General features: G+C 36.2%; 1 protein-coding gene across 3 annotated transcripts in view; it reads left to right on the top strand.

The window, feature by feature from the left end:
• mnb (minibrain) overlaps nt 1-3,964 on the top strand; it is a 313,755-nt gene extending 309,791 nt beyond the window's left edge. For all 3 annotated transcript variants that reach the window (XM_081771612.1, XM_081771611.1, XM_081771613.1), the window contains exon 8: nt 462-3,964. In XM_081771612.1, coding sequence (XP_081627738.1) covers nt 462-1,246 — 785 coding nt within the window. In that variant the 3' untranslated portion in view covers nt 1,247-3,964. The remainder of the gene's footprint in view (nt 1-461) is intronic.
• The last annotated feature ends 23,200 nt before the right edge of the window (nt 3,965-27,164 follow it).

The raw sequence follows: 27,164 nt of genomic DNA, 5'->3' as shown, positions 1-27,164 counted from the left end.
AATACTTGATCTGTCGTTGAGAATACAAAGTTTTCAGTAAGTTTTTTTAGTGTATGAAATAGCTGCGGTTTTGAATAGTTTCCTCGTTAGTGATTCTTTACGTGTCTGTTCTTGATTTCGATTCCTCATATTTAAGTTTTATTTGAACTTAACATATATTACGTCTTATCGGGCAAGGTACAGACAAAAAGGTATTCAAACACTTGGTAGGTTTTTGAGATAATGCTAAAATCATTTTCTGTGTTGCTATTTCTTAAATATTTCCTTTCTGCACATGACAGCACGTTCCCCTCTGTTCTAGTGCGGCACGGAAATACATTTTTACAGCCTTGTAACAGCGTTAATTTATCTTTCCTATCCAAAGAACTGTAATTTTTTTCTCGTACCTCACATTATCTTGAAATGTATGTGTTTTCGACAACAGAAGGAATGATCTAATTTTTCGTACCTTGTTTTTTTAGGTATGGGAGCTGGAAGTGGAAGAGCACGATCTGATCCTACTCATCAGCATGTTCATGGCCCAGGCCCGGCATACGGATCCCATGGCAGCTACACACAGAGTACATCAACACAAACGTCGTCGGCGATGGAGTGTGAATCCCCTCGACTTGTGCAATCGTCAACTACACAGGGTTATCCCTTCCCTCATGCCCACAGTCACTCTCGGACTCACTACCATGCGCATGCTCACCCGCATCGGTCGCGGGCTGGGCCCAACATGGGGGCAAGTTCGACTAGCGTTGGGTCAAGAATCGGAGTGAGTGTGGGTGCAGGGATGCTCGACCCAGTCCCTGCGCACTACCAGCGAATTCCATTGGTTCCGTACACGCTTCACAATAGCGCCTCAGCTCCGTCTTCCTTGCCTGTTGACCTCGGGGGCATGGGCCATGGATCCGGTTTGGCAGGTCCTGACCCAAGTTACCTTCCAACAGGGCCGAGTTTGGACTGTGCTCAATCTGGCAGCCTAAATATGCAGCTGGGAAGTAGTGGCACCTACCATCCTGCGTATCCCGGACCATATAATATGCTGCAGCAACAACCGCAACACCAGAGTGCGCCCAATCCTTCCGGACTCCATTCGGCTCCCTTTGGGAGCACGAGCTATCAGTTTGGTGTTTCTGTATCTAATAACCAGAGTACGAGCATGACAGACTCGAATAAACTTCCGAGGCAGGGCACAAGTGAACGAGAAGACAGTCCAATGGTAGGCGTTTGTGTTCAGCAGAGTCCCGTCGCAAGTCATTAACAGTGACTCCATTAGTAGTTGGATATTGAATGAATAGAAGGAACAGGCTGCTTCTTCGTTAATTTAAAATAAAAAAACATGTTTTTATTTTATGGAATTAGGAGTATTTTTAAATAACTGGAATGTTGAAATATGTGATGCAAAGTAACAAATTAAAAATGGTATCGTGTGTATATCATTGAAGATTAATTTTGTGACGTGGCAATGGACCATGTGAAGACCCTTCAGAGATATGTGAAAGAGAGAGAAAGAAAGACTACTGCATCTCTTTTTCCATTCTTTGAGAGAATTTTTATCGTGGAAGTTTGTTAATGTGATGATTTTATTGCTTGTGGTGCGTGTATTCATGATTGTAGCAGTTTCTATATGCATATATATATATATATATTAAATACATCATCAGCGCTCACTCGTCATCTCAATTAATGTATTGAAGAAACAAAATCTGGAGAATTATTTCCCCCTTCATCTCCGGCTTAAGGAAAAAAAAAAAAACGAAATAATAATAATAATAATAATAATAATGGGCTTCGGTCCAATTTACCATATGTATACAAGAAGGGACCAGTGAGATGACGATAGTGACAAAAATGACAGCATTCATTAAACAAAAAAAATATAACGAATTATCGTTATAAAAATAAAAAATATTAAAAAAAAAAAAACATTAAAAAATAGAAGTATGAGTTGAGGCCACGTGCGAATTTTTACATATCTGTGGTGTTCGCTGACACAGTGATTTTGGCTGTGTCAGTTTGACAGCGTAAATAGTAGATATACTTATATATCGGTCCACATAAACAAATAAACACAATTAAAAAAAAAAGAAAATCAAGAAATAAGTTTTAAAAAAATGCTTGTATAGGGTATATAATTTCTTTGTTTACAGTATTGAGAAGAAAAAAAAATCCTTGCTACATTTTCCCTACACCTACAAGAAGGCCACCCATGTACTTACAGAAAAAAAGAACTTTTTAAGAAAAAAAAACATACAGTATATATATACAAATATATATATATATATATATCTAAACGACGCTATAAAAGCTAGCAGGTGACAATAAACGCATGCTTAACTTTTCATAAAAATAGGAACTGTTAGAAATCTGTTGTAGTTGTGTTTTATTGCGAGAAGGGAGTGAATAAGTAATCGAACGCAAGAGAGAAATCAGCGTAGTTGATTCCACAATACAAACACACATTCACACACTATATAAATATATATATTTCACACATATTAAAGTATTAAAGAAACCATCTACCCTCATTTACCAGTTTTCCATATTCATCTTTATTCATGGACTGCAAACGTTATGTAAAGGCGTAAAGAAAAAAAAAACATTCGTATGTTCATATAAATAATATATATATATATATTAACAGTTCTGTTTGTAAGACGTTGTTAACAGAATGTTTACAAACTCCTGTTGAACATTTTTCTATTTACTCTTGAGATACATATAGAGTTCCTCGTTTCCTAGCCTCCCCTTTTCCCTACCTCCTTTCCCCGGTAAAAATTAAAAAAGAAAAATGAAGAGCGCTTTTCTTTCTTTTGCGTGTCCTCAACTCAATCTGCTAAATATGTATAATTTTACTCATCAAAAAACTGCTCATACATAATTAGTGTGATTTTTTTAAATAAAAAATACAAAAAAAGTAGTACAGTGTAATCTTGACGTTTTAGTCCAGTGAGAACTTGTACATATTCAAAAGAAAAATACATATATAAATATATATATATAAAAGAAATGCTGGACTTATTTGTGAAGAAAAAAAAGTTCATATTTAATCAAACTGGTCGTTTGTTATATGTCAGTACAATGGGCATTTTGAACAATGAAAAAGCAATGTGCATGCAGGAGCATGTAGGTGATGTTTTTTATGTGTAAATAATAGTTTTGACTATCACATGTGACGAAAATGAATTAAAATAACAACAGTGCTGTTGGCGATTTTAAACATCAGTGGCGTAGTAGCTGAATTTTAAGGCAAAAGTGGGGTGTAGGTTCTTAAAAAAATAAAAATAAATCAGTTGGTGCCAACTTAAAAAGCATATACCTTACACACGCCTATGTGTAAATATATATATATTTATATGGATATACAGCATAATATGAGTTTCTCTGTATTTTCTTAATATATCTTATTTGCGAAGGTAGTCTGTAATATTATTTTCAAAAGTGGTAAATTTCTCTCTTCTCAAGACAATTCTGTAAAAAGAAAAAAAAAATCTGATTGTTCTTCGTATGAGCTATATTTTAACTAATGAATTCGTAACTTTCTTCACTTGTAATAATTAATTTATTTAGCCCCAACCTTAAAGAACTTCTCACTTCTACACCACTGAATGGATTTTTTTAAATGAAAAAAGAGAAATAAAAATGTTTGTTGTTTTTCACTTCACATAACCTGTATGCATAAAAGTGCTGCTGGTATTGTTGTTCCAAATTTTTATGTACCACATTGTTCAAAGGGTCTCTTATTTATGTAAAACATCTTGTGATGTACATAGTACTGTTGTAGTTCGTTTGACTCTTGTTTTAGAAATGGCATTTTTGGGGTTAACAAGTAGTATATGTAGCTACATTTCTCGCTTTTCATAAGACTTCGACCATTACGTTACCCATCAGTACATGCATACATTAATATACACCATACACACATACACATACTCACGCATTCACCATACTAATTCTGGTGAGGCTTTTTTTTTTTTTTTTAAATAAATTTCAAACGAATTACAATATTTAAGCAGGACAACCAAAAAAAAAAAAAAAATCTTCCAAACAAACCAACAAAGAAACCGTGAAACTTCCTTGAAAAAAATGCATTTCATTGTAGAGTTCCTAGAAGTGGTTTCAGTTTTCATGTGACAAAACAAAGAACGAAAAAAGAAAAATACGTGCTTAGCATTTTTTTTTTTAAATTCATGAAGAAATGGGAATAACATAATTCCATGTTTATGTAGGAGTGCCATTTCTTGAACTATGTCAATTGAAAAAAAAAAAAAAAAGAAAGAAAAAAATAAGATTTTAGACTATTTATATGAAACTGTAGGTTTAGATAATAGATCCTACTGGAAGATGCTTTTAGATTATTTGCTTCGAAAAAAATGAGAAAGAAATAAGTCAGCTTACTATAACCATTTAAAGCCTACAGGAAATTTTTCTTTATATACGTATTTATTATTATTATTATTATTATTATATTATTATATATTATTATGTAAATATATTATGACTGCAGCTGTTGATGTTTTTTAATGTATTTTTTGTGTAATTGTGTAAGTTTTAGTATTTTACTGTCAGAATTTTTTCTACCGTTTAATCAATTGGCTGCATGACAAAGCAATGTTTCATCATCGTGTACATGTGTATATATATATATATATATATATATATATATATATATATATATATATATATATATATATATATATATATATATAAAATAATTTCAGTTCACCCTTCATTCGAGCTTTCACGTTTTTTTAAAGGTATTTTCTGAGGATTTGACCCTGTAGGCTTCACATGGTAGTGTGGATTCAAAAGTCCACTAAATTTATCCTGGCTTTTTTGTTAAATAAAAAGAAAAAGACTTTGTTGCAAATTAGTATTTTTTTTCTACTTCTTTTGTTTAATCCTGTTACTTTACCTTAGAGGTAAATGATCCTTTAAAGTGGTTTTCACAGTAGTTGGTGAAAATGTAATAATGAATATATGTTCCTAGGCTATTTTGCATAATAACAGGAAGACGAGTGAAAACATAAAAATCCAGATCATACACACACACACACACACACATATATATATATATATATATATATATATATAACATAAAGTATTAAGAACCAAAGTAGTCAACGTGAGATATTGCTTATCAACTACCTGTCAACTGTTAACATATAACAAAGGGCTAGTCATGTGGAGTCACATTAGAAGTCTCTCTTTTTTTTTCGGGTGGGGAGGGGGGTATAATGCCAAGTCCATCTTCGAAATTTAGAAGTTTCGGAGTTCAAGAAAATAATAATCTAAATAAAAGTATGTAATTTATAGAAAGACCGTAGTGGAGATGAGAACAGTGTACAGACCCAAGAATTTGGGAGAGCGCGTCGTGGACCATAAACAAATCAATAAATATGAGGAGAGATTTCCGCTGGAGGCTACCGACGTCCGAATCGTGCGTCAGTGGCGGACGCCACCTCCGTAGTCTGCTCTCTTACACTAATTACAATCTTCCCACTGGTGGGTTACCCGCTGTAGTAGTGGTGCTTCTCCGCTATTTTCCGATTTCCAGCAACTGAAATAGCTCGACATACTTGCTACTTGTCACTCGTGCTTTGTTCTTATTTGAATAGTAGCGTAGCCAGGGAAAGGCTAATGTATATGGCGCGAAATTTTCGGTCGCCATTGGCGTCCGAATATTTTAGTTTGGCGATAGGCATTTGCATAAATTAGATCTGTGCTAGAAAAAATGGGAGCCAGATATGAAATTTCGAGCCCTGTATATATAAAAAATGTTGTCCATCACCACTTTATTACCGTCAGCAAGTGGGCCGACGTTTGGAAACATCTGGAACGACGTATTTTCATTTCAATTCTCTGTACCCACAAATTCGACTTATTCGTAAATCATTTAATCTTAATAATAGTAATAATAATAATAATAATAATAATAATTTGTACTTTACACCCAAAGGCAATTACAAAGTACAAAGTTTATACATCATTATCACAGGATATGCAACCCAACTCCAAATATGGAACTAGCATTGGCAACACTTAATAGTACTATAAATCTTTTTTCTCTTTACATATGTTGTACAAGAATATTCTACAATTTATCATTTAGTAATTGAAAACACTTTCGCTTAAAGGTCTTAAATTCATACTGAAATATATCCAATCCCATAGACTCAATTTTCTTACCTGCATCGCATAATTTACACAGTGGTGAATTCCTGTTCACATTTATTCTGTTTTCAGGCATATGAAAAACAGGTCTACCTCTCAGATTTTGCCGAAGACAATAAAATGATAATCTACTTAATAAGAATACATTATCTTCCTTGTTATCAATTATTTTATTTTATTTTTTTTTTAAATATAGTACTCGCTGTATAAATCTCCTATTTTCAAGTGACAATAATTTATTTATTTTTTTTTTTTTTTCAAGTTCATCATAAGGAACATAACGAGTTTGAATACCATGTATTTTATACGCAGTATATCTCAATAACTTATTTTGAACTTTCTCTTCCATCTTATCCATATCAGTCATCACATTTTCGTTCTTATCTTGCATTTTTATGTTAAACTCATTGAAGTCGACGAAAATATCGGAAAGATATGCCAGCTTACATACCCAAATGCTCGTGCTCATGCCCTTCAGCATTCAAAAATGCACGAACCTCCTCTTTAAGTTCAAATATTCGAGCTAACACTTTTCCTCATAATAACCACCGTACGCCTATATGTAGAAGGAGTGTAGTATGGTCTGATTCCATTTCCTTACACAAAATGGAAAATAGTCGCAAAGTTAGGGGTGTCGATTTGATTATGTTCACAACTTTTATTACTTCATCCAGTACAACTTTCAGAGGATATGTTAGCAACAATGGCTTCGCGGTGAATGAAGCAATGGTCACATCGTATGTTGGGATTTGTTTCGCGCATTTTAGCTACAAATCGTTTCACTCAACCTGTCATAGAAGCGATCCCGTCTGTACAAACAGCAGGATATCTATCGGTTACGAAAGTTACGAAAAAGTCACGAAATCAGCAAAGCGGTCATGAAAATAAAGAGAGTTACAACTTTTGGGTCACGATTTCTTTTTATCTGTACTAATATAAGTAGAGAATGGAAAATTTTGTTGTATAAAACGTCAAAATTCTTCAAAAATGTCTGTGGTCGGCTTTAGACTCTACCAAATCGCAAGCAAAGCACACTTCTCTCGGGCGTATGAAGAGTTCAATGAGGAGCACAAAAGACAAAACGAAATCAAGATGGAAGCAGAATATCTTAAAGAATTGAAGGAGAAGAAAAGGAGGTTGTTACAGCAGACCGAAGAGGAAGTTGGAGCATTTCAGAAGGTCGAAAAGGCCCAAAAAGAGTAAAACAATATTAGTCAACTTAAAAAGAGAGATAGAATCCATCAGTACAACTGTTAACAACCAGTGTGACGTTTTTAAAGGATTGCTAAGGATTTGAAAATATATGTATATCATGTGTATGTGGATTTGTGAGTGTTTGCTGTTGGTTAGTTACCGAACAAAACAGGCTATATATAGTGAATATACTGAAACTGATGTGAGAAGACACCAAGTTTTTATCGCTCTAGAAAACAGCCTTTGAAAGTAGAGATAAAATAAAGATAAGTGCAAAATATATGGGTACTGTTACTAGTTTTTGAAAGTAACGAAATTTTATGGTTTCGTAAAGGAAAGGTCAAGAAAAAACTACGAAATTTCATTTTGGAATTGTAGTAGACACCTTGAACACGAACCTAGTACGTCGATTTTAATCCATTACGAAGCACATATTCGTTAGTCACACGAAATATTTCTTCACCAGTTGCTCGCTTAGGAAGTTCTTTGAGAGAGAGAGAGAGAAAACGATTACATTTCCATATGGCGAATGTAAGCAAGAAGTTGTGCGTGTATGCTAATAGCAGTGGACTCACCGATCTGAAATGAGAACTTCTGACTGCTGTTGACTTTCTTCTTTGTCACAGGACACGCCAATAATTCGACGACTGTTAGCAAGGGCGCCGATCCTGCCCCCCCCCCCCCCCCCAAAGCTCATGTGAGTCCCTATTGAATTTATGAATATAAAATAGTTGGCATAACTTGAATGCAATTTGTCTTAAAATCCTCACATATATATATACCTTCTGCATCTGAATGGGCCCCCCACAAATTTACAGAGAAAGCGGCGCCCTTGACTGATAGTGTCAGCAAAGAGAGGAATTTCTGAAATGTCACTAGCAGCTTCTGAATTCAGGACTGTTTTTTTACCATTTCTTTAGAAGCAAGAATTAAAAACGTTTCAGCAATTGTGTGTAGTTTCCTTGCTTTCACGATAAGTTCGGCTATTTATAACTAGCTTCCTGCACTTTTTCTAAAACACACACTGTAGCTTTTTATAAATGCTTTTCAGTTTTTGTTTCGTTTCAACAATCGACGAACATAATGTGCATCTTTACTTGCCAGAGAAGAATGTTTTGTTGATAAATGTCGTTTCAGTTTACTGGGAACTATAGTAGCATTACTAAACTTTCACTATAAACTGGGATTTGGACACGTTTTATCACCACACCAAAAGAAATCGTAAAATAAATAATTATCACTATACTGCCAGTGCTCTAATCATGTGTTTATTTTCCTCTGGCTCAATACTTTCTCCACTTGCACTCGTGGACGGAACATTCCATACAAGGAATTTGTCCATCCTAAAAAATAAATAAACTACTTCACTAACAGTAACAGAAAATAGTAACTACTAACAACAATCAATATTCAGACTCCTTCAGATCACAGTTGAGATGGAACTGAGATAATTAAAAGACGTGCGACCTTTACTTTTTAAAAAAACTGTCACACATATGGTACAAATTTCCTTAAACTGATGTCTAACAATGGGTGGGTGCAACGATACAGGAAGAAAGTAATAAAGTTGAAGAAGCACTGACAGAAAGGGACAAGTACTAAAACGTCGCAATAAAATAATAAAAGACAGGGAAGGTTTTGCTAAGTCCAGTTGTTTTAGCGAGGAAGCGCTACCAAAAAAATCACAAATTGCAGAAATCACAAGGGGCAAGAAATAAAAATATTTCAGTAATTAATAAACTAACCTATGATATAATAACAACTGTGAGTTAATAATTTACATTTAATTTCTTAAATACGTAAAAATTTACGGCACGTAAAATAATAAATAAGCATCATAAATAATCAGTATAGCGGCAGAGAATGACATATTGTACTATACAAGCATATGAAATACGGCAACTGTGATAATATTTAAAAAAATCTTATAAGGTAAAAATTCGCATATCACCTCTCAAGTTGCCGTGACACACCGGTTCGGATCACTGCTCGAAGGAATAAAAACCGCTTCATTTGGTGGCCGAGCTTGCCAGGGACAGGCTTGGCTCGTTTGTATATGGTATTTTATTTGTAGTAACTACTAGCCGGATCCGTACAAATTTGATGGGCAAGTAGCCCATCGCCTAAAGAATATAGATAGGCAAATTTGATTGCTCTGCTCGGCTACACACGTACTTGCTTTGGCAACGGTCTGTGTTACACAGCTTTGCACGCTGGGAGTTTAATGCTTTCTATTCGCACCCATAAATCGTAAATTTTGATGCATATAATCAAGAGGTGGAAAATTGAAATGAATTTTAAGTTTTACGTCCTACAGTTAGGAGGTTAAAGGAGACGGTGATGGTGAGAAATGAATGAAATGGTTAATGAAGAAAGTGGGAGAACCCCGAGAAAACCAAAACACGCGGTATTCGTCCACCACAAAGCTCACTTGGCGCGAGCTGGGATCGAACCAAGGACCCCATGCACCAGAGGTGAACGCTGTATTACTGAGCCACCTCCCCCCCCCCCCAACAGCTGAAAAAGATTAAGAACATAGCGTGTAACTAGTTTGCTGAAATCTAATGAAGGGTTAAATATAAGGCTTCTGGGAAGTAAGTTTCTTTTAACATGACGGTTTCTTTTTGTGTGTGATAAATTATAAAAAAATAACGTAACATCGGAATAACTCACTGCATGTAAGCAGAATCCATTTTCAATATCACTGTACTAAGGGGAAGGGGCTTGAGCCGGGTGAGCCTTCTTCTGGCTATTTCACTATATTTAATAATATATTGTGGGGTGCATAATGAAGACTGGGAAGTAGTGAGTTAGAAGTGAAATGTAACTGATAAGTGTATGTTGGAAATTTAACTTAATTACTAGATACTATTATAATGTTACACCAAAGAAATAATTCTTTAATTCATTGATGCAATTCACTGAAGAGGTGAACCAACACGAATTTATTAGATAAAATACACATTAGGTACTAAAACTAACGGAGGTAAGATTTTATTTAGAGAACCAGAAACAAGACTTTCCTTAGTTTGTACTTACTATGCTATTTAATTCTTGCTTGAAGTAGTATATTGAAGGCAATTTTAACTACAACTGAACTAACACCAAGTTTATTTTTAACGTATGAGCTACAAAGATACCACAATAAAAGGCACTAAATGAACCAAGTTTCTAACTCGTAGATCCAGCTAAATTTCAGCTGCTGTATAATTGGCACCACATAACCATTTCAGCTGCTGCAAGTGACAAAAGTGAACATACCACATTTGAAACACGACGATTGAGGATTTGTGGGTAAAATAAAGTCACCCTGTTCCCACCACATGACTACAAGCTGTGAAATCTTTCGCAACGCAACATGCGTTAGCTCGACAAATCCCTCATCACTAATATCTATCATCGCACCTCGCTGTAGGGTATATCGCCGTAATGCTTGTCGATCTGCCATTGGATGCAGTCATTTGGCTCACGTTGTCTTTCTGCCCAATAACCCGATTAGTACCGCTGCATCAGCGAGCGGCCCGACGACATTCGGCAACCAATTGTTCATAGAGGATATCCCTAAAGTATTTCCCAGTAATTTCATGGGACTTTCTAGTACGACACTTCGTAGACTCCAAGTTTTGTTTTACAGATTTTGTTTTCCAAATAACTTAAAATGCAAATTCTTCAGTCTTTCTTCCTCTTCACTATCTACAATCATTCTGTTACCCCAGAGATAAAAATACATGTTCCAGTCTTGTCAAACTCTTCTGTAGTATACAGATTTATGTAAACTTCTCTAGAATATATTTGCGCGCCTGAATTTTTTAAGTCCCTTATATTTGCGCGCTCGAAGTTATAGGAGGGGGAGTCATAAGAAAAAATAATAGTGGAGTCTTCCCAACACACCTTGTTTGCAGTTTGAAATATTCAGATCCTTTTTCATTACATAATGTAATGTTAGTCCCACATTGCGACATTCATAAATACACTTGGACATCACCAGACGGGGAAACATATAATCAAATTGATCACGTTTTAGTAGATAGAAGAAGGCAATCTAGCATAATTGATGTCCGGTCGTTTAGAGGGGCTGATTGTGACACTGACCACTACCTGGTAGCAGCGATAATATGAGAGAGGTTATCGTTGAATAAAGGTAATATTCATTGTCCGAAAACGGAGAGATTCAATTTAAAGAAATTAGAAGAGAGGCAGGTAAGAGAGAAGTACCAGATTGAACTTTCGAATATATTCTCGGCTTTAGAAGATTCGGAGTGCACTAGTGTTGAGGATACCTGGATTGAAATTAGAGATAGCATTAAAATTTCAGCAAAAGAAAAATTGGGACACGCGGAAATACGTAGGAACAAACCATGGTTCGACCAGGAATGCATTAAACTAGCAGAGAAGAGAAAACAGGCAAAATCACGCTGGTTACAAAATCTGAATGAAATAACTACACAAAATTTCGCAGATATCAGGCGGAAACTTCCAAAACTTTTAGAACAAAGAAATGCGATTTTCTGAAAGCTAAAATTAAGGAACTTAAGGGAATCTGATACCTCTTCGCTTAGGTTTCTAACTCTCCATTTGATAACATGTAAAATTTAATATGGTAATTTCTAACAAAGTATTGCAGGTAATGACTTGAAATTTTTAATACAAATACACAAGACCCATATAAATCCAACCACGGTCTCCAATTTACGTTACATGCGTTAGATTAATTGTAATATATTCTTCAGTAAATTTGGCAACTATGCTGTATATAGTATATGGATAGATCTTTTTGAAGGAATTGAGAGCCCTCTGAACCTCTAGCCCTACTGGTCTTCGCGACACGTGGTAGTGATTTATGAGCGCTTCAGGCTAAAAACCAATGTCGCCTCTGATCCTTTCTTTCTAATTTTCTTTCTTTTTTTTCTTTTGGGCAGCTTTGCCCTTTTGTCGGCTGTCTATAGAAATAGCAGTCATACTCCCTGGAATTGTTGATTCTCGGTTAGGACAGTCACTTCCTCTCCGTTGTGAACCTCAGTGTTAGATTCGACAAACAAAAATAAACTTGAAGACAGTAAATGTAAAAAGACAACAGCAGCAGTAGTTTGTATTAAAAATTTGGAACGAACAAAAATATTGTATCTAAATAACGTATTTGTGTTAAATGAACTTTATCATAATTAGAAGTTCTATATTGTTCTCGTATAAGATGCTATAAATGCTCTACTTTGTAATAAAACTAAAAATAATGTCTTTGAAAGATGGTATTAAACTTGGCAAAAATTGGTTTTGTGGGGTCGTGTAATAATTTCATACATACAATATTTTTATTCAATTTTCAGACATTAGTGTATTGGTAATATACAAAGTATACAGTACATTTAATCAGACTACAATATTAAGATATTTTATTGATAATTGCTTTTTGGATGAGTTAACTTCAAGCATATAATCATTCTATTCTTTTCTATAATGTAATTAATATAAATGTGTACATAGAGTATAAATGTTGTTTGACAATAGTAAGGTATTTTGTTGGGTATAAAATGCTTTTTGTAGGATCGTTTTAAGGGGATCTGATACCTCTTCGCTTAGGTTTCTAACTCTCCATTTGATAGCATGTAAAATTTAATATGGTAATTTCTAACAAAGTATTGCAGGTAATGACTTGAAATTTTTAATACAAATACACAAGACCCATATAAATCCAACCACGGTCTCCAATTTACGTTACATGCGTTAGATTAATTGCAATATAATCTTCAGTAAGTTTGGCAACAGAGAATAAAAAGTATGCTGCAGAGGGGAGAGGGCTGACCATCTGTTTGCTTGTTAGCTGTTTTTAAAAGGACACTCTTACCAGAAAAATCACGTTGTGATTCTCACTTCTCAGTGGTTAGAATGGTCTGGACTGTAAGAGCCCAAAACCACTTCTTTCTTCCTTTCACGGCTTGTTTGTTTCTTCCACCCCCTGCAGTCACAAGAAGACAACTTGTTTCGGAAAGGATTTTGAATTAGTAGCAAAAAGCAAAACTGCATGACACCACGGACGGATTAAAGGGAGGGGCGGTCACTCCCTCCGAGAACATTTGAATACTTTGAATAGTCGGAGTAAGAAACTAGAAATTGCGTAATCTAATAAGAAAAGTTTGTTGAAATATACAGATCAAGACGCATTTCAAGTGTTACAGTATTGTACTCTCCTCCCCTCGCCTCCCAATTCCCTTCTGAAGAAGTTCTCTTTTGTTTATCTGTTTCATATTAGCCTTTACACTTACACTTTCACTATCCAGTATTGGTTTTGACCATACCATCTGCACAACAAGGCGAGTAAGGTTTACGAGTCCTTCCTGCCCCCCTTTTTAAAAATTGCTAATTATAATAAAAATTTATCGAAAACAATTCATCTCAACGATAAAGACTTACACATTCATTATTGCAATCTTAAACTCGCCGCCTATGCTAGCGATCTAATATATACGAATAGATGAAAAGTTAGTTTGAAGCCTTATGTATTGTTTTTCTGTAAATAAGTCCGAATTCATATTTGTTTCTATTGTTGCATCGACAAAAGTGAGTGCCAAATCGTTTTAGGCTCGTTGGTCTTTGCGAGGTCCCTAAAGATGCAAGGCCGTGGGCAGTCGCCCACCACTTGAAACGCCTCTGCACTAGAGGTCTGCACGTGCTCGGGCCTACAAAGCATGCATCACTTCGGGCCCGAGAGGGGTTCGGGCAGTAGCGTCATTTCAGATTTGGCTTGGGGGGGCAAGACTCCTTGATATATGTAAAATTTCGCGTTTTTCACTGACTTACTACTATTCTATTGATAAAATCTATATAAATCTCAAACTCAGAGAGGCAAATGCCTCTCCCTGCCCCCTAAATGACGCCCCTGGGTTCGGGCTGTGAAGTTTTAAATATACAACCATATTTCTCGGACTTTTTCTGGCCTAACTTTGTAAATATTGTGTAAAACGATACAAATTGCACCTTTCTTTCTGGAGGACTTTTAAAACACAACTGCAAAATCAAACCTCGAATTGCTGTAAATAAAAATACAATTTTGCATTAATAATTAAGTTTCTGTAATTCGGACTTATTTCGGGCTCATTTGATTATCACAGAGCTCAGTCCGGGCTCGGGCCTAAATACTAAGACATATTTCGGACTGGGGTCGGGCCTCACATTGTAAATTCACGGGCCGGGCTGAAAATTCCGGCCCGTGCAGACCTCTGCTCTGCACCCACACACATTCCTTCCTAGTCCAGAAAATCTCCTCCCCTCCACATCGTCAATAATGGTAAATTTGTTCCTCGTATATTTGCTTATTATTGTAAGAGAAGTTCAAACCAGAACTCTAAAATTTGTTCGTTCTCTGGGGTAATATGAGTAATGCAAATTAAGAAAGATATGCGTACCGTAATATACACATGTCAGAAAAACTTGATATCAATTTGAATAGACCTTCTACGTAATGTTTATTTTAGAAATAATAAACTTATGCAAATATATCAAGACATCTAAAATTTAATGTTAAATAGTGGCGAGTGAGCCAGGTGGGGCGTGCACTATTCAATTAGTCAAAGAACTCGTAGCTTGAAAACTACCTCTTAAACCAATATTGAATTAGACAAATTTGTAAAAAGTAAGATAACCATAGTTGGAAATACCGTGTATTTTTTTTAGGAGGAAACCCAGAAGTACATTCTCGATAAAGTAATAATAATAATAATAATAATAATAATAATAATCAGTGGTGTATTTAGGGGGGCTTCCGGGCTTAAGCCCCCCTGAAATCTTACTATAGTAACGTATATGAAATATCTTGCAGAATTTTCACATTTTCAGGCAAATCTCCCCAAAATTTAGCAAAGCCCCCCAAACCAAAATCGTAAATACTTCACTAATAATAATAATAATCTTCCCCACTTCAATCATAGGTTGATGGGCAAGAAGGAAATTTTAAAACTTTTCTCTCCCCTGGGAGAGCTGTTTTATAATTTGATAAGATATCTTCTTCGTTATTGCATTTATCCTTGGTCGGGCCGCGGTGGCTAAGTGGTATAGCGTTCACCTCTAATGCATGGCGTTCTTATTTCGATCTCAGCTCGCACCAAGTGAACTTAGTACAAGTGGAGTACAAACACCATGTGTGTGGGTTTTCTCGGGGTTCTCCCGTTTCCTTCCACTTTCTGCATTCCACCATTTCCTTTATTTCTCAACATCACTAGCTCCTTTAACCTACCAGGCATAACTGTGGGACGTAAAACTTATAGATTTTTCTATCCTTGGTCTTCCACTTCCTGGTTTTTCTTCTGCCTTTTCCTCTATCAACACGATGTCCGATCTGAGTGTCGAATAAGATAGGTAAGCATGCTCTTTCTTCTCTTTCCTATTACCTTCATGATCTGTCGTCCTTTACTAGCTTCCTTTAGTACGTCTTCATTCCTTCCCTTATTATTATTATTATTATTATTAATCTTTCTACGAGTACATCTTGCTTTTGTGGCAAGATTCGCCCATTGTAAGGTTTTAAACTTTCGCTCTTGATTATAAAAATTCCTTATACATTATAAAAGTCTATACAAAGAAATGTATAGGTCTACATCCTATAAATAGTACACACACATTCTACCATTATAAAAATAGTATACATCTTACAAAAATAAGTTATCAACGAAATACCTCACTACTGTCAAACAACATTTGTACTGTGTATATATTTATATTAATTATATAGACTGTCATGTCTTTTAATCGCATAGCTACCCAGCTTGCCTCACGACGATGGGCAGACGCCAATAATTTGAGTGTTCTAGCAGGGAATCGAACGTAGAACCAGGCGATCAGGAGTCGAACGCTCTAATCATTAGACTATGAAACCCTATTGAATGACTATAAGGTTAAAATTCAAATGATTCTACAAAAAACAATTATCAACGAAATATTTCATTACATTTCTAACACTAACGACATTTATACTGTTGATACATTTATATTAATTACTTTATGAAAACGAAACTATATATATCTGAAATTAAAACGATCCTACAAAAACCATTTTTTCCCAACAAAATACCTTACTATTGTCAAACAACATTTATACTCTGTGTACACATTTATAGTAATTACATTATAGAAAAGAATAGAATGATTATATGCTTGAAGTTAACTCATCCAAAAAAACAATTATCAATAAAATATCTTAATATATTACACTGATTACATGTACTGTACACTTTATATATTACCAATACACTAATGTCTGAAAATTAAATAAAAATATTGTATGTATGAAATTATTACATTGACCCCACAAAACCAATTTTTGCCAAGTCTAATACCATCTTTCAAAGACATTACTTTTAGTTTTATTACAAAGTAGAGCATTTATATCATCTTATACGAGAACAATATAGAACTTCTTATTATGATAAAGTACATTTAACACAAATACGTTATTTAGATACAATATTTTTGTTCGTTTCAAATTTTTAATACAAACTACTGCTGCTGTTGTCTTTTTACATTTACTGTCTTCGAGTTTATTTTTGTTTGTCAAATCTAACACTGGGGTTCACAACGGAGAGGAAGTGACTGTCCTAACCGAGAATCAACAATTCCAGGGAGTATGACTGCTATTTCTATAGACAGCCGACAAAAGGGCAAAGCTGCCCAAAAGAAAAAAAAAAGAAAGTAAATTAGAAAGAAAGGATCAGAGGCGACATTGGTTTTTAGCCTGAAGCGCTCATAAATCAATACCACGTGTCGCGAAGACCAGTAGGGCTAGAGGTTCAGAGGGCTCTCAATTCCTTCAAAAAGATCTATCCATATACTATATACAGCATAGTTGCCAAACTTACTGAAGAATATATTACAATTAATCTAACGCATGTAACGTAAATTGGAGACCGTGGTTGGATTTATATGGGTCTTGTGTATTTGTATTAAAAATTTCAAGTCATTACCTGCAATACTTTGTTAGAAATTACCATATTAAATTTTACATGTTATCAAATGGAGAGTTAGAAACCTAAGCGAAGAGGTACCAGATCACCTTAAAGATAATAGTAAAAATAAAAACATCCGGGACATGTATGAGGGAATCAACGAATTTAAGAAAGGCTATCAACCTCGTGCTTATATATTAAAGAAATCTGACGCTACAGTTTTCACTGACACGGATAGCATCTTAAATAGATGGAAAGATTTCTTTGACGATTTGCTTAACACGCAACCAAAAACTAGTGTGCATGAAGAAAAGGAGATACACACCGCAGAACCGTATATTCCAGAACCCAACCGAATAGAAGTAGAAACCGCTATAAAGAAATTAAAGAAACACAAATCTCCGGGTGTAGATGAAATTCCGGCTGAGTTAATTTTAGCTGGAGGCGAAAAATTGTGGAACAAGATACATAAACTCATTCTCCTTATCTGGGACAAGGAAGAATTGCCACAAGAGTGGAAAGAATCAATCATTGTTCCAATTCACAAGAAAGGCGACAAAACTGACTGTAATAATTATCGAGGCATTTCTCTTCTGTCAACATCTTACAAAATACTTTCAAATATTCTATTAGCAAGACTGATCCCATACGCAGATGAAATTATTGGAGATTATCAGTGCGGATTTAGACGAAATCGATCAACTATCGACCAAATATTTACCATTCGCCAAATACTCACAAAAAAGTGGGAATACAATACCTCGGTACATCAACTATTTGTTGATTTTAGAAAGGCGTACGACTCGGTTAGGAGAGAAACATTATACAACGTTCTTACAGAACTTGGAATACGAAGAAAGCTAATTAGATTAATTAAGATATGTTTAAATGAATCCCAAAGTAAAGTCCGGGTAGGAAAATTATTGTCCACGAGCTTTCACGTCGAAAATGGCCTGAAACAAGGAGATGCGTTGTCGCCATTTTTATTTAACTTCGTTCTGGAATACGATATAAGGAAAATCAAAGATAGCAACCAGGGCCTACAGTTGAACGGTATTCACCATGTTATGGCATATGCTGATGTAAATTTAATAGGTGATGATAGGAGAACAATAGAAAGAAATGCAGAGATCTTATTAAACGCTTGCAAGGACATGGGTTTAGAAGTAAATGCAGAGGAAACTAAATACATGAAAGTGCGTCGGGACCGCAATACAGCAAATTATGGATGCGTTAAAATATTAAATAATACTTTTGATAAAGTGGATAGTTTCAAATATCTAGGATCAATATTAACAGAGGAAAATCATATTCACGGAGAAATTAAATGTCTACCAAAAGTAGGGAATTCGTGTTACTATTCGGTTGAAAATCCTCTTGTTGTCGCGAATTCTGTCGAGGAATCTGAAGCTTAAAATATACAAAACGATAATCATGCCTGTTGTTTTGTATGGCTGCGAAACATGGTCACTTACTCTGAGGGAAGAACATAGACTGAAAGTATTTGAGAACAAGATCCTGAGACGAATATTTGGACCTAAGAGGAACGGGAATGGGGAATGGCGGAAACTTCATAACGAGGAACTACATAATTTATATGATTTACCCAACATTGTTAGGGTCGTCAAGTCTAGGAGGCTTAGGTGGGCGGGTCATGTAGCTAGAATGGAAGAAAGTAGAAACGCTTTCAAAGTCTTTACTGGATGACCAATCGAAAAACGACCATTAGGAAGACCTAGGCGCAGATGGGAGGACAATATTAAGGTGGATCTCGCAGAGATTGGAATACAAAGTAGAAACTGGATCCAGTTAGCTAAGGATAGAAGTCAGTGGAGAGCTTTTGTGAACGCGGCATTGAACCTCCGGGTTCCATAGGCCATAGAGTTAGTTAATGTAATGTTAGTTTCAGAGCAAAATAGAACATTGACAAATGCAGAAAGCTTTGTTTAGTTAAAGAAAACACTCAATCTTTTTAACCCAAAGAACATATTTCGGTAGTCGTGCGTGTTTAGTTCTTGATTTCTATTGGTGGTCGAAACTTTCGAATCCCACGGGGTGCATTTAGCTTTTTTTTTTCGTTTTATCTGTGTTTAAAAGACAAACTTTCTGCTCTTTTTAGTTTAGTTTCTCATTTTAGGATTATTTTCCTTTCCTTTCTTTCTTCAGGAGAATTCGTACTTTAAAAGATCAGTAACTAATTACCATTTGTAATCGAGTGTTTTCAAAACACCAAAGAAATTAATTATGTGAGCAATTATTTTCTTTTTTGTAAAATTATACGCATGCTACTAAATTGTTACTAAAGTGAGTTAAAGCGTTCCCAGTGTGTGTATTGACGAAGGAATGCTAGGGATTTGACTCTGACAAAAATATGTGTTCCCTTGAAGAAGAAACTTTTATCCCTGGCACGGTTAACTTTCTCCTTTCTAGAATGGTTTTAAATCTTCAGGAGGATAGAAACAGGAAACTACTTTTATTTTGTAGACGAAAGTATTATAATTACTAACAAATCTTGTTAAGGAGATTAGTTCATCAAAACTCCTTTATACAAGGTGTACAACTTTGTTTCCGCTGTTTTTTCCCCAAAATATGACGCTTTAATGAAAAAATTGCTTACCTAGGCATTATTCAAAGTATTGTCTATCGCTGGCCACTACTTTCTCCCATCTTTCGGGCAGCGTACGAATGCCGCGTCGAAAAAAAAGATCATCTTTGGAGGCGATCCAGGAATCGATCTACTTTTTGACTTCTTCATAAGATCGGAAGTGTTGGTCAGCCAGGTCATGTGCCATTGATCGAAACGGGTGATAATCAGAGGGAGCGATGTCTGGAGAGTACGACAGGTGGGGTAGGACTTCCCATCTTAACGTTTCCAAGTATGTTTTGACCACTTTTGCAACGTGGGGTCGAGCGTTGTCGTGCTGCAAAATCACTTTGTCGTGCATCTCGCTGTATTGCGGCCGTTTGTCCTTTAATGCTCGGCTCAAACGCATTAGTTGCGTTCGATAACGATCACCTGTGATTGTTTCACTTGGTTTTAACAGCTCATAGTACACGACGCCGATCTGGTCCCACCAAATGCAGAGCAAGATCTGGGAGCCATAAATATTCGGTTTGTCCGTCGAGGTGGAAGCAAGGCTGGGATATCCCCATGATTTTTTGCGTTTAGGGTTATCGTAATAAACCCATTTTTCGTCCCCGGTCACAATCCGATGCAGAAATCCCTTCCGTTTTTGCCTCTGAAGCAACTGTTCACAAATACACAAACGCCGTTCAACGTCTCTTGGTTTCAACTCATACGGGATCCAAGATCTTTCTTTCTGAATCATACCCATGGCTTTGAGCCGTTTCGAAATGGCTTTCTGTGCCACTCACAATGATCGTGCCAATTCTTCTTGAGTTTGACGCGAATCTTCACTTAGCAATGTCTCCCAATTCTGCATCTTCAAAAACTATCTGTCTTCCAGCACGACAACGCCTAGGGTCTTCGACGTTAAACCGTTCTTGAAGCGTTGAAACCACTCACGACACGTTCTCTCACTAATAGCGTCCCCACCATAAGTACTTGAGAGCATTCGATGAGACAGCCGCATTTTTCTTCATATTAAAACAAAAAAGTAGAACCTCCCGCAAATGGCGAGAATTTGACTCGTAAACTGACATTTTAAATCGAGAACAACTTTACGATGCACACACAAATCGACTAATGCTTGAATGGGGTTAGGTTGACAGAGGTCCAAGCTAAGCGCCTGACGTCTGCGATCTGTTTTTTTCGACCGCTACTTACCGTTTTAGCCACCTATCGGAAAACGGCGGAAGCAAAGTTATTCACCTTATATATTTACATAGTCCTTGTCCATTCGTCCGCAGGGCGAAAATATCTTAAGGATTACTTAATATAAGGGTTGATCAACTGAAACCCGTTCAGTGGTCATAATTAATGACAAATTTTATTTCGAGCGGAAACTTGTACACTATCTAGAGGCGTCTATGGTTAGCGTGCAGTAAAAATATTGTTCAGAAGTTACTATGAGCGTTGAGACACTTGTCCCATTGTGTCACTAACTTACAAATGCTGTCCATGTAAAATTTGGATGGCTATCAAACCACGCACAGTGTTCTGCACCACAGCGTCAAACTGAAATCCCTGACCTTCCAATACCTTCTTTAGAGGCCCAAAGATATGAAAGCCAGAAGGTGAAAGGTCAGGGCTGTAGGGCGGGTATCGCAACATTTCCCACTCATATTTCCCAACATGGGCTTGATCAGGACGGGGGATAATCAGTGGTTTGTTCACGGCCCTTCCGAAACATTCTGGCCCAGTCCACCACTGTTGTTTTGGAGACGCATGCATCACCATACACGTCTTTCATACGCCGGAACATTTCAGCTGGTTGACAACCTTCGGCACTCAGAAACTGGATGACGGCACGCTGGTCCTGTTTAGATGGATTGGAGATCTTGAACGCCATCTTTCACTCGTTATATCTGCAAAACGGAAATACGTATCAACAACATTCCTACACCCAACACACAGAGCATTAGTCATTACACACTATTAAACAAACAATATCATCCTACACACTATACCAATAATACATGGAACGAACGGGTTTCAGTGATCTCCCCTTATAGATTATCACCAAATTTTTTCAGTTAGTAGTGATTCAAAAGTTAGGAATCGAGTTTGATTACCTAGGCAATAATCAAACCGGCAAATAAAAAAATATATACCGTTTTTTACGTTGATCACTACAGACCAAACAACGGTAACATATGTATATGGAGAAGCAGTTTCCTGGTATCGATTAAGCATCCCAAGAGTACATTTCACTTATATTATTTACTCTGTAATAAAACCGGAATCAGTTGCAAGACCACTGCAATTTTCGGTTTTAGCATTGATCTGCATAGACTCAAAATGATCAGAGATAGCGTTAAGCATTTTATTTTAAAAAATCTATTTAGCGTCCTTCTGTCTTAACCCTATTGAAAACGGAAAACGGTCTATATATTATTTCAATGATTTTTCTTAACACTTCCCCTTACTCAAATATGCGATAGTTTAAATATTACATTTTAAACCCAGTTGTTCTACATACTTTTCATGTTTACATTTTAAAAGCGCTTTCGTGAGGACATCCACTACGATATCGTCAGTTTACTTGTATTCTATACGAAATATTCATTGTTCTACAGACTCTTGGACAAAATGATGACGTACATCAATATGTTCATTTCTCTTGTGGTGTTGAGTGTTATCTACAATTTTGTGAGAACTTTGGTTATCGTCATAAACTACGATTTCCAGCTTGGATTCACCAATTTCTCCTCAAAAAATTTTCAAGAATTTTGCTTCTTTTGCTGCATCTCCTAGGCAATAATAATATGCTTCAGTACTTGAGTAGGAGACGGTTTTCTGTTTCTTAGATTCCCAGTTTACTGTTGAGTTACCTAACTTGAAAACTAAAGTAGTGTATGACTTCCTATCATTTACATCATCCGCCCAATCGCCATCTGCAAATATTTCATCACATTTCTTGCCTTTCTGAAATTGAAGTCCATAATTGATAGTTCCTGACAAATACCTTAACACTTTTTTTGCTGCCAACCAATGCGTCTTGTAACAATTGTTAAACTGACTTAACTTACTACAAGCATATGCTATATCTGGTCTACTACATACTGCCAAGTACATCAAGCATCCGATTAGTTTGATACGGAAATACTGTTTCACACTGTTCAGCTTTTTTGAGATCTAAATTTGTTTCCATTAGCGTTGAGAGTTTTATATTTTTCCATATTTTGACAACTTCATTACATACTCTTTCTGAGAAAGAGTCAAGACACCTTTTTCCCTATCTCTTTCTACCTTCATACCCAGGCAGTGTTTCACAGGTCCTAGGACCTTCACATCAACATGTCGTTGTAATTCACTTATTAATTTCTCTTTTTCATCTTTGTGCTCACTAAAGATAAAACATCGTCTACATACAATGCAATTATAACTTTATTCCCCTGCACATTCTTAACGTACACGCAAGGTTCATTCCTTGATTGCTTGTACCCCAAATCACTTAAAAGCCTATGTATTTTTGTATTCCAGGCTCTACTGGATTGTTTCAAACCATACTCTTTGAGTCACCCCCTTCGTAACCCAATGGTTGCTCCATATACATAACCTCATTCAAATTCCCGTTCAAGAATGCAGTACTTACATCTAAATGCTTTATGTCCATGTTTTGTTGTACCCACAAGGCGAACAACAGCTTTAAAGTTGAATGTCTCACTACAGGAGCAATTGTTTAATCATAATCTATACTATGTTTTTGCGTAAATCCCCTTGCCACTAACGTAGCTTTGTACTTTTCAATGTTTCCGTCATTATCAGTTTTTGTCGTGTACAGACACCCACTTACATTTAACTACGTCTGTAATCGCTGGACATTCTACCAATTCCCACACATTATTTTTGAGCAAGGATTCATATTCCTCATCCATGGCATTTTTCCACTTCGCGCTATTACTGCAAGAAATAGCCTAATTAAAATTTGCGGGTTCATCTATACTAGCCATAGTAAGCAACGATACGTATGTCATATCATAATCTTTTGTCCAATAGGGCGGTCTATGTTCCCTAGTTGGCCTACTACTGACCCGAGTTTCATTTTCTGATTCAAGAGAAATAGGAATCTCCGTTAAGGGCGGATTCGATTCCACTTCACCTGCATTTACCCCTTCCAAACTCTAGGTATTGTTTTTATCTTCCCCTGAGACAACTGTTTCCTCTACACTGAATTGGGATTGGGGAGCAGATATCTTAACCTCTACAGTTTGTGGCGATGTCTACAACTGGTAATATCGCGCTACTGGCGTTACAACGATTACCATCGTTACCCAATTTTGTATTGTTTTCCATAAAACTCAACACTTCTGGCCTTGATTACTTTACCAGGTTGAACTGCATCAGTCAACCTATATCCCTTTGTATTCTCACAGTAACCTACCATATAATAAAGATGAGATTTTGCATCTATTTTCTTACGCTGGTTTTGTGGAGTTAAAGCATATGTTTTAGATCCAAAAACACGCAAATGGTTTAAATTTACTTTATGACTTGTCCACATTTCTTCAGGAGTGGAGTCTTTCACAGCGGCGGTGGGACTAACATTTTTTAAATACACGGCTGTTGACACAGCTTCAGCCCAATACCGTTTACTTAACCCTGAATTTTGTAACATTGACCTTGCTTTCTCAATGACAGTTCTGTTCAATCTTTCCGCGACACCATTTTGCTGCGGGGTGTATGGTACAGTCGTTTCATTTATGATACCAAACCTTTTGAAAAAAAATTGAGACAAAATGGTTACAGTATTCAGCACCATTGTCACTTCTAAATCTTTTGATTTTTAGAGCAGTTTGGTTTTCCACAAGTTTTGAATTCAACGAATTTACTGAACACTTCCTTTGCATTCCGCTTTCGGAGAAAGATTACAAAGGTTTTTCGAGAGAAATCATCAGTGAATGTGATAAAATCACGAGCGTTACCCGAACTAGTTTGAGACATTGGACCACAACTGTAAGAGTGAATAAGTTCTAATTTACTCTGTGCCCCTTTCGCAACTCCTTTGGGAAAACTTTGATTTCTTTGCTTCATCTCAATGCAAGGTATACACTGTTCTAAGGACCCATTTGCAAATTGTATTCCGTTTACCAACTTATCTCTAAGTAATAACATACCATTAAAACTCAGGTGACCTAACCTTCTGTGCCAAAGATTTATTGAATCTGACATGCATACTGAGGCTGATTCCTCACTACTTCGTATTTTATCTCCATTTTCTGCTACCATCAAAACAGTTTTTTTTTGCTTTGATCTAACTTATAAACACCGTTAACATTACTACCGGTAAAAACACTTGAACCACAAATTTTTACAGACGATTTTTCATATGCGCGACGCTGCTTGTTATCAAATAAGAGTACATAGCCTTTGTCCGTTACTTTGTTTACCGACAATAAATTTGTACTTATTTCTGGAACGTACAATGCATCTGTTATGATTTTACTTGTACTATCTTCCAAAACTACATTAACATTCCGTTTACCATTACTACATATTTTTTGATTGTTAGCAACCGTTATAACCAAGCGCTCACTTTCTGAAGAATTAATAAACCACTCTTTGCGTTTCGTTAAATGAGAAGTACATCCCGAATCTATTAACCAATCTGTATCTTCATAACTGGGATTCGAAAACTGTGTGATTACACATTATTTAACTTTGCACTAGAATCTGTACAAGGGCTCTTCCGAGAGTTCTTCCCTTTTTGCGATTTCTTCACCTGTTTAAGTTCTGGACATTGTTTCTTGATATGTTCCTTCTTAGAGCACTGGAAACAAGTTGGTACAAGGCTGTTTTTGCTTTTTACTACGGTACATATGCACTTTCTTTGGGCGAATCGGAAGCACTTGCATTTTCACTCTTTCTGAAGTCACCGTGCATCAATGTGCACTTCACATATTCACTCGTTAATTTCACCTTGGTTCCTTCGATGGCCATCACTAGTGGATTAAAGTCCTCCGGCAAACCAATCAGCATCATTATGGCCATCTCTTCTAGTTCTTGTGTAAGCCAAATGATTTCCCTTAGGTATTTGTCCATGGAATCGAAATCTTCGTAGCGTAATCTGGCTAGTTTTCTTTTAGCAGCAAGTCTTCCACTAATACCCTGGTTCTCATAGGCGGTTTTTAAATTGTTCCAAGCCTCCTTGGCGGTCTTTGCATTTCTAAGGTGTGGGTAACACACAGGATGTACCGTAAGACAAATTTTGGCGTATGCCTTCTGATATTTGGCGGATCCACATTACCGGTACTTACGATTGCATCTCACAAACCACATTCTATGCGAATTAGTTTCATCTGAAATTTCCAAGTGCCATAGTTTTTAGTACCTTCTAGTTTTAAAATATTTGTATGCACTTCACTAATATTCATAGTGAACGAGTCTGAACTATGTTCATTCTTGGTCCCGGAATCAGGCGAACTTTGTGCTGCCATTCTTCTACACAACGGGCAAATACACGGCACTTATAAACACTTGTACACTGCAATAACAAAAACTTCAGTTCAATGCACTATAGTTCCTATAATCGCAGTGGGCTTCCTTGGACCCATAACCAATGTAAAAAAAAAAAAAATGTGGGAACGCAAGTTTACAAGTCCAAAAACTACAGTATATAGTATCTTTATTGCATACAAACTTAGCGCCATAACCATTACAAAAAGAGGAAGAAAAAAGTTATGAAACATTCAGCCACTCTGATCAAATATGAAAAAATTAGCTGTCGCATGTCTGAGTATACACGAATGATTACATTTTTCTTAACAAATATCACGTGGTATTTACTCAACATTGCACACAGAACTTTATTAATAAGAAAAGTGTGTGCAGTTTTACTTTACGGATCCATAGTATAAGTAGTAGTAGTAGTAGTAGTAGAAAGTCCCACAGGGCTCGTTTTGTTCCACCTTGGCCCCATGATAATACAGCAGCAGACATATCCTAATTTAGTTAATAATACAGTGAGTTTGAAACACTGTCATATGCTCTATTGAGACCTCACCTCATATCGCATTAATCCGCGAACACACACAGTCCACAATTTAGCTTTAGTTTTCTCTCTTATTAATTACCATAAAGTGATGATCTTTTTAACATTTGTTAATCTCATTATCACATTTAGTCTGATTCTGTTCATTTCTCTGTAAATTTTGTATTTCGAGGCCGCCATCTACGGCAGTTAACCTGAGGAATAAAAGGGAGGGTATTCTGACAATAACGAACTACGTTCTAGTATTGATGGACGCATTATTATC

This window comes from Thermobia domestica, chromosome 9 (genome assembly GCF_964235325.1).
Source record: "Thermobia domestica chromosome 9, izTheDome1.hap1.1, whole genome shotgun sequence".
NCBI classification, from domain to species: domain Eukaryota; kingdom Metazoa; phylum Arthropoda; class Insecta; order Zygentoma; family Lepismatidae; genus Thermobia; species Thermobia domestica.
The sequence above is the reverse complement of the archived record's forward strand: the minus strand, read 5'-3'. Positions and strand labels throughout refer to the sequence as shown.